The sequence below is a fragment of the Stegastes partitus genome, unplaced genomic scaffold (assembly GCF_000690725.1).
Source record: "Stegastes partitus isolate 25-593 unplaced genomic scaffold, Stegastes_partitus-1.0.2 Scaffold1269, whole genome shotgun sequence".
In the NCBI taxonomy this organism is placed as follows: Eukaryota; Metazoa; Chordata; class Actinopteri; family Pomacentridae; genus Stegastes; species Stegastes partitus.
Genome location: NW_007579000.1, coordinates 81449 through 90548, shown reverse-complemented (window position 1 = coordinate 90548; position 9100 = coordinate 81449). Strand labels below are relative to the sequence as shown.

At 45.5% G+C, this 9100-nt stretch overlaps 1 protein-coding gene across 1 annotated transcript in view; it reads left to right on the top strand.

Moving 5' to 3' along the window:
- LOC103369312 (solute carrier family 25 member 36-A) overlaps window positions 1-8558 on the top strand; it is a 15739-nt gene extending 7181 nt beyond the window's left edge. The window contains exons 4-7 of the mRNA XM_008298000.1: window positions 1236-1336; window positions 3674-3740; window positions 5189-5478; window positions 5566-8558. Of these exons, the coding sequence (XP_008296222.1) occupies window positions 1236-1336; window positions 3674-3740; window positions 5189-5478; window positions 5566-5759 (652 nt within the window). The 3' untranslated portion in view covers window positions 5760-8558. The remainder of the gene's footprint in view (window positions 1-1235; window positions 1337-3673; window positions 3741-5188; window positions 5479-5565) is intronic.
- Window positions 8559-9100: the final 542 nt, after the last annotated feature.

Here is a 9100-nt window from a genome sequence, read left to right as displayed (position 1 = left end):
CTGAGCTTCCTTTCTTGTTGCGTGAAACACTCCACCCTTGGACAGATTTTTCTGGGGCAGGCAGTCCTGGACACATTCATGACAGAAGACAGATTTTAAAAAGTCTGGTTCCACCTTTTACTCCCTAATCGAGGCTCTGATCATTGGCTCTTAATCTGGAGCTCCTCAATCTAATGGACGGATTTGAAGGTGTGATAAATGCGTGTCTACAAAATGTCAGCTTCATGCGTCATTTAAAGGCACAGTTTGAACAAGTCAACAGTTTCTATGTGGAGTTTCTGTCCTGTATGTGTGGCTGTGACCGACAGCGGTGTTACGCAACCGCGACAGGATTCCTTGAGGTTACTTGGTGACGACGAAACACTCGGGGTTCGTGGTCGTTAAGGTGCCATTCATCCTCGTGGCTTTCTCGGCAGCACCGCTCGCTGCGTGGTGACGGTTGTCTTTGGAAACCTGGCAAAAAACAGCAGCAGCAGCGTTTTGAAAACCACATTGGGTCTGTGTCTAGGAAATATTCTAGTGTCACTGTGATTACCAGCTCTCGGTGATAATGAGAGGAGCAAAGTGGCGGCTAATGGCAGCGGGAAACGCTTCAACCTGCAGGAAACAGGTGCCGGCGCTAAGCACACGTGGAGTGTTTTGTTAGCATCTTACGTGAATGAATGCTGATGCAGCAGCAGCGGAGGAGAGCAAAAGGCCTCCCGAGCTGGTTTCAAAACGAGTGCACAAACACTGTCTTGGTGACGAGTGATGAGTTTCAAGCATCATTAGCAGTCTGACTAAGCAAATTTGACAAACAGTTTAACGAATGAGCCAGACTGCACACCACACAGTGCTAAGGGGGCAAAAAAAGGGAAAGCAGGACTTGTATTTAGACGTTAGTGTGAACCTAATGATTACGAGCGTTTTAATTTGTCAAAACAAGTAAAGATTATTTCAAAAAATAAACCAAAGCACGCACGTTTCCCGCTGAAAAGCTCATTTGCAGAGAATATTCGTTCTGCTCTTGGCTTTGCACCTCATGAATCTTTAAAGCTCATTAAACTGAGCCTGACATGGGGGCAGCTCCACTCGCTAATGCAGTCTAATTGATAAGCTGCATTGCTACTGGAGGCAGTGGCAGAGACTAATTAGGTGCACACTGAAACACAAAAAGAAAACATGGTGTGTGTTACTTGTTCGGCCTCATCCCGCCGTCCCAAACACTGACCCTTCTTGTCCTTTGTTTCCCGCAGAGCGATCTACTTTGCTGCTTACTCCACTGCCAAAGAGAAACTGAACAGCGTGATGGAACCCGACTCCACGCAGGTGCACATGGTGTCGGCCGGAACGGCAGGTAATGATATATCTGAGGTAGCAGAGCGCCATGCACCACCATGCACTGCTTCTTTTTTTTCTTTTTTAATTCCAAATAACCTGGTGAATGTTTCCAGCTTTCTTGTCAGGAGTTCTGAGCAAATGGACCTTGTCTGGTTCAGTGCTGGTAAGCTTTGACAAATGGTGGCGCTACATTTAGCAGCAGGCTTCAGTAAAGTGGGTGTTGTGTCGCCGCTGTCAGCCCGAGAACACGGGGTGGCAGAACTAGTTTGTGTTGTGTTAGACTCGTAGGATTTAAGTGCAGCAGAGTTTGATGACGATCTGCACACTCCCCAGGACCCTGTTTATTCAAAAACAAGCTTATCCTGTTTGTTTTTTTAACCTTTTCCCCAGATTTGCTGTCTCAGAGCAGCTTAATTAAAAAAAACAATGTGTTGAGGTCAGATTTAAATACCGTTCTGTTATTCTCTGATGCTTCGTATGTCAGGGGTAGGTTATCTGATCTTCTGTGTCTCTGTTAGAAACCAGCACAATGTAGGTCAGTCAGTCAGTCAGAGAGCTACCGCGAGCGTCATCGGCGTGTAAATGGGTGAGTGTGGCGGATCCACAGCAGCGCCACGTCTAGCACACCGTGACTTAGACCTTTCAACAAGCCGGTGAAGGTCAGCGTTTGTCAGCACATCTCCCCTCCAGTGGCAAGCCACGCTAGAGCTGAAGTGACAGGTGACGAGACGCCGTGTTTAGGGCTGTCGTCTGTCACGGCTAATGGCTAGCTAACATTAGCGAGAGTGGAGGTTAATTTTAGAGCCAATATAGTTTAGGCCTAGTTTTACTCACATGGCTTCTGTGTGACAAATTTTGCTTGATCTGTGCCACAAATTACCATTTTTTTGTCATCCCAAATGTTGTTATAGTTAAAAAAGTGGTGCAAAAAGCATTATTGGTGGTAGATTATTTTACTAGATATCAGTGTGGACCTCAAGTGATCACAAGGACAAAGTTATACCAAACAGAGCCCGTCTTCGGATCCCGCCATAGATAGACGGTTGCTCCATCGTCTCCGTTTTGTTTCCATCTGCTTCCCTTTCACAGATCACTTGAGGTGCTGCGCTGCTCCCTCCGGCACAATAACCCTAAAGTTACGCCCGTTGCGCAACATTATTTTCCAGTCTTGTAGTGATGAGGTGTGCGTGAGATTAGAAAAAGTGGAAAATCCGTGAAGTTTTCCCTACACTCCTGTAGCGTGAGCCCGGCCGTACACGTGGACCGATTCATAAAGTTTCATTTCAGCATTGTGCAGAGATACGCCAATTACAAAGTGTACTTATCTAAAAATAGCAGCGCTGTGGAGTCCATGGCCTCAAATGTGGCGCAGACGTTTTTTTTATTCAGCAGAAACGTAGCAGACTTTTATATAGTAGAACCCAACATAGTGGACGAGTCGACAACCTGAAGTCCAACAACACAACTATAGCCATTAAATTAAAAGGTTAAACAAAGTGCAATATAGAAAAGCAAAAGGATGTAGTAGCATGAAGTGGAAGTGTCTCAGAATTGTTCTGTACTTAGTTACTAAAATACTCAATTACTTCCACTTTTCCACCCAGGATTACTGTTATTGGTCAGGCTGTAATTTGCAAGGTGTTCAAACCAGGATTTGAAGCTCATCAGTCGTCACCTTTACCTGACTACACGGCAGTTTATGGTTATTTTCTTAAGTCTTAAGGGTTTATTTTAATTCAACAAGTGCTCATCTGCTGTGTGGGTGTGTGTGTGTGTGTGTGTGTGTGTGTGAGGTTGTGGATGATGCTGGGCTTAACTCCTGTGGGATAATGCTGGGAATGGGAAGTGAAATGGTTGCATGCCGGTCATTTTGCTACACACGAGCCTGTGTCTGTTTTAGGCTTTTACTCTACCGTAGCTCTCCTCTCGCAAGGGCATGAGACCCCCGCACCACCAGGGGTCTCTAGCTGCATCTGTGAGGAGTTACTTGGGTCTGCGTGAGTACTCACCACAGATCTGTGCTTCTTCTTATCTTATCTGGTTCTTTCTCTCTCCCATCCTCTACTCCCTTCTCACATAAGTGTTTGGGTAAAATAGAGCCTTTCTTTTTTTATTTATTTTTTTGTTTTATTCCAGCTGTTATCACAACATACAGTTTTCATGACACACGATAGTCTGTGAAGGGGCTCGTCCTCCGTCTCTAAGCTGCTTTTATTTCAACATGTTCACTTTGTTTGTTCCATTACCAACATGAGTGCAGCTCACAGATCATTTACACATTACCTGGATGTTGGCGTGACGTTTACACGCTGGATGTGTAATCCGTCGTTTCTTTTTTTCTTCCCCTCCTCAGGTTTTACAGCCATCACAGCAACCAATCCGATATGGCTCATAAAGACTCGCCTGCAGCTGGACGCGAGGTAAACATGACACTGCGCTATGAGCTGCTTAAACCTCAGCTAACGTTTGATATGTTCGTTTAGCTTTAACGTGGATGCTGCCGCCACACAGGAGAACGTCACACCAGAAACATTGCTGCTATTGTCTGAAGCTGTGAGAGACGCTTTCACACCTGTGTGTTGGACCTCTCTGCTGCCAGGGTGCGGTCCGACTAGAACGTCCATGACTAACGCTTGGCCTTTTTTTCTGTTTACATGATTTGAAGTTTTATGGCTCCTAGCGGCAGACAGCCACGCCGCTACAGCTACGGTCCACCCACAGATCTGACAATAAAAAGCTTAAGACAAACATTAACTGAAGTCATTTTTGCTGAGATTGTTCAGTTATTTCTAATCACTAAATCATGTCAGATGTCGGAAATAAACGTCAGATTTTTTGGCTCTACACAAGCTTCTTGCTTTTCCTGTTTGGTGGTTTTGTCCTTCGGGGCTCGCTGTCCTCTACACGTCCACAACGACAACAGCACCAAACACAAACAGGAAGCACTGACTGATGTTTGTTAGTTACGTTATTAACTCAGGCTAACGCCTTTTTATCAATCAGTCCATTAGTTGTCGAGGAGTTTGTCTGTGCATGAGCGTGCGTGACGTTAAGTTTTTATTCTGTAAAGAAATATCTTTGTTGTGATCATTTAATGTTCGTTGGATAAAAGTTAAAGTTTTACTTGTAAGGAGTTCTTATAGGTCAGATCTATGACTCCACTGGATCGTACTTGTATTTTGTTTATGGATGTAATCTGTGTCCACGCTGTGAACTGAACAACTTCTGTTACATCCCAGAGACACGATGCCTCCTCAGTTGCTCTCCGTGAAATTTCTTCAATTTCTTTCCACCTTACATGGTTTTTGGGGGATTTCTTATCTGAACTGTTGGAGAATGCTGCATGCTGTACATCAGGTTTCTTTTTTTATCAGACGATGAGTATTTTTTAGATAGGAGCTGTTCTTACCTTGACGTTTCGACTGTCACTTCAGTCTTCCTCAGAAACGTCACTGACGTCTGAGTGACGTGTCTTCATCAGCTGCTGGTTTCTGGAGGAGGTGTGACCCGTCTGGCGATCTGTCAGATTTGCCCGCCGGGCCACGCCTCCTGCCGCCTGGTGGTCTCTGCAGGAGAGCGTCCCATGTGTGGGGCAGCATAAATGCCCCCTCATCACGGCTCATGGTGTCTTTGGCTCGCCTCCAGATTTCTATGGCCTCCTTGATCCAACGCTAAAATTTGTTCTTCTCTGATCCGATGATCTTTGCCTTGTCTCAGTCCATGATGTGGTTGTTTCTTTCAGCTCCTATCTAAAACATACTCAGTCTGATAAAAGAAGAAACCTAAAATCAGAGTAGACCAAATGAAGCTGATCACGCTTTGTATGCATGTATGCAGGTTGTAATGTGTTTATTTCGTCTCTTCTCAGGAATCGAGGTGAGCGACGGATGAGTGCGTTTGAGTGTGTGCGGCGGGTGTATCAGGCAGACGGCTTGCGAGGCTTCTACAGGGGAATGTCAGCGTCTTACGCCGGTATCTCAGAGACTGTGATCCACTTTGTGATCTATGAGAACATTAAACGGCGCCTCTTGGAGGCCAAGGCAACACAGAACATGGACGAGGAAGAGGAGACATCGAAAGATGCTTCAGACTTTGTGGGGATGATGCTTGCTGCTGCCACCTCCAAGACTTGTGCCACAACTATTGCTTATCCTCATGGTAAGAGCTTTTATCAGCAGCTAGCTCGTCTTGTGAGATGCGTTTGGTTACTTTTCTTTAACCCCGCTCGTCCTCTTGACTTTGCAGAAGTGATTCGTACCAGGCTACGTGAAGAGGGCACCAAGTACCGCTCCTTTTTCCAGACTCTAACAACAGTGCCCAAAGAGGAGGGCTACCGCGCCCTGTACCGCGGCCTCACCACCCACCTGGTACGCCAGATCCCCAACACCGCCATCATGATGTGCACCTACGAGTTGGTGGTCTACCTCCTGAATGGTTAAAGTCTTCCCCCTCTTAGACAGTCTATGTAACCCTGCCCCTGTTTGGAGATGAAGAGAAGCGAGCACCTGCACACCAGCTAGCACAGCTAACAACCTGCTTGGACGGAGACGGCACCTCGACCTTTGTCTCACTGACACAAGCGGTTGTTAGGAAAAAAAGTTGGGAGTTTTGTTTTATAACCAAAGGGTATGGCACAAGGCGGAGGGTCACAGAGATCCTCGCATTGATGTGGGGATCTCGGTTTAGCAGTGGCAAAGAAACGGTTGCCCTATTTTCATTTTTATTCCATCCCCTGTTCCCTTCGGATATATACGTTGCTTGTGCAAACTCAGATTCAGAGCGCTGAAGAAAGAACCTGACTTAGACTATATTCTGCCTCTAACATTACTAATAACGAAGAGAAGTGCAGCGATCCCACTCCTTAATGCCTAGTGGATATAGGACCCTCTTCAGCAGTAGGCTTTGTTCTAATACTGATGATCAGTTTTTAAAACACGCAGTGTTCCCTGCATCCCTCAGAGTACCGCGAGAGGCCCAGAATATAAAGACGCCAGCTGCCACGCATCATCTCAGTATATGACAAAGGTTCTAAAGTCAGCGAGAACAAGGAGGAATCAGTGCTGGAGGCTTGTTGAGGTGGAATAAGCAGAGCGGGGAGGGAGGCGAACGGTAGACGTGCCTTGCGTGAAAATGCAAAGTAGACTTGAGATGCACAGGAGCTGTAGGAGGAGCTCTGGCTGACCCGTCACAACCAAGAGTAGAAGTGGGAAGTCGTACACTGGTCCGGTCGCCCTTAGTGAGCGTTTTACATATCAGGATCATGGACACCATCCCTAACTCTGGCTGTGATGTCCTCATCTACAGCCCTTTACACTAAATACCTACATGAGTGCTTGTTGCCAGCGAGGTCATGACACCCGCCTCTGAACTCGGACGTGTCCGTGTTGACCGTGTGTGTCGTCACTGCGGTTGGACGGAAGGTAGGAAGTCACCAAACTGAACCAGAACCATTCTAACTACTGGAATGTAAATACACGAGCTTACTGAAGGAAGACGACACTTACCCAGGCTGTGAAGTACAAATAAATATAATTAACATGTTTTAACAAATAGTGACATTGATAAATATATAAATAGATTTATATATATATATATAAATGAAATACCAACGTAACATGATTGCATTTGTCAGCCCCGTTTTGACAACACGCTAACATCCAGTGAGAGGATTTCCCGGTTAGCTGTCAGAAGTAAACGGCGTTGTTCTTATCGCACTTTTCTTTCTCTACACTGCTCATCTCATTTCTTATTCTATTTCCTCGGTTGGAGACTCCCGGCTTGTTTTGCGAGCGAGGACAATCCTCTTGAGTTTACACTGGAGGACTCGTTGTACAGTTTAGCCAGCGTGTGGAGGAAGTGGCCGCGGGCACGCTCGTCATGAACGCACAGTAATTAAATGCAGACCAGTCAGAAAAGGAAAAAAAAAAAAAAAGAAAAGCAAATTCTTGATTCCTTCCCCTTGTTGAGTTGTTGTTGTGACAGAAAACACAATCGCTGCATTTCAACCAGTTGAAAGTTTGTTTGTTTTTAACTTCCCGGTCAGTGTTTTATGCATGTGGATGGAACGGTGCTTTGCTCTTTTAGCATTTTAGGTCATGTTTCAAACAGTACAAACGACAAAAACGGTGTTTCGCTGTGACCTTATTTATCCTGACGTAGCTCCTGTTGTCACACGTGGACCTCGCCTGCTCACAATGTGTGCATCTCCATCACAGACTTTAACAGGCTTTAGCCCACGATGCTAACACACAGTCTCATCTTGGGCTCTTGTCCTCCGCTGTATTCTAACTTATCCAAACACCTAACTGCTGAGCACGTGCTGAATGCGGCGGGTCATTTGTGGCGTAACGTGCTGCCTTTGTGGGCGCCGTTGTGCTCTGAATGACAGAAACCAGCTTCAGCGCGTGGCTCAGACGCTTCTCTCGACTAAACTTATTGATGCGGTTCTCGGTGTGAACGCACATTCAGCACACATCCAGGATGCATTCGGTTAGTCTCGCGGCATTAGAGACGTCGTGATGCTCGCTCACAGCGCCGCCAACGCACGCCGTTGATGGAGTGAGTCCACGGAGAACCCCTGATTGGACGGTTGTGTATCACGGCGCTGGCTTAAAGGGTCATTTCACTCAAATAAAAAAAAGGATAAACAAATCTTCTCTCTTTACCTTTAGTGGCGTCTGAGTGTTTCAGTTTCATTTGTCTTGAATCAGTCCGATTTCTGCTGCCACCTCGGTACCACCTCGGTACCACCTCGGTACCGCCCGAGTGTGGAGGTGGCAGCCAATCACACGGAGGGAGGAAAACGTACCTGTACATCTCTATGCATCTCTCCACGTCTATGGGTTTCAGCTGTTGATGCGTTCCCTCCTGCATCCCGTCGTTCTTCTGTTGCACCCACACGTTTGCATCGTGTGCCAGTGAGTGTGTGTGTTTGTGTGTGTGTGTGTGTGTGTGTGTGTGTGCGAGTGTGTCGTGTGTGTGCGCTTGCATAAATGAGACTTGTACGTCCTTCTGTCGTGTCTTGTGCGCGAGACCCCGTCGGAGTATGAATACCTGCAAACAGTGTTGTTTTTTTTTTTTAAAAGAAGAAAATCTTTTTAGACAGATCGTTGCCTTTTCCCGACACCCTTTGTGTTTTTCCATGTTCTCGTTGATGAGCCGACTCGGCTCGCTCTATGCATTCTCTCATACCTGTTTTTGTAAAACAATGTCAATAAAATGGAAGGAGTGCAAGTATACGTCACTGTCAGACTTCTTTCTTACCTGTCGTGTGTTTGAAATACAATTTAGTGCTGATTTATATAAATGTATGTAGTGGTACAAGTTGAATACTGGACTTCATTTGAGTAGCATCCCTTCAGATTAAAACTGAAAAACTGAAAGGTGCTGGTTGCAAGTGAAATACTGCATATTTTCACCTCCTAAGACCACTTAAAATTTAACGAGTAAAATACTGGGTATGTTCACCTCCTTAGACATTTAAAAATCCTGCAAACAAGTCAAATACTGGGTATTTTCACCTCTTCACACCTCTAAAATCTCTTTAAAAGTTAAATACTGTGTATTTTCATCTCTTCACATCTCTGAAATCCTTCAAGTCGGTGAAATACTGCATATTTTCACCTACTAAGACCACTACGCATTTAAAATGAGTAAAGTACTTGGTATTTTAACCTCTTACATCTCTAGTATTCTTCAAATTAGTAGCATACTGGGTATTTTCATCCCTTCTGATTTAAAAAACTTTGTGAAAGGTGCTGGTTGCAAGTGAAATACTGTA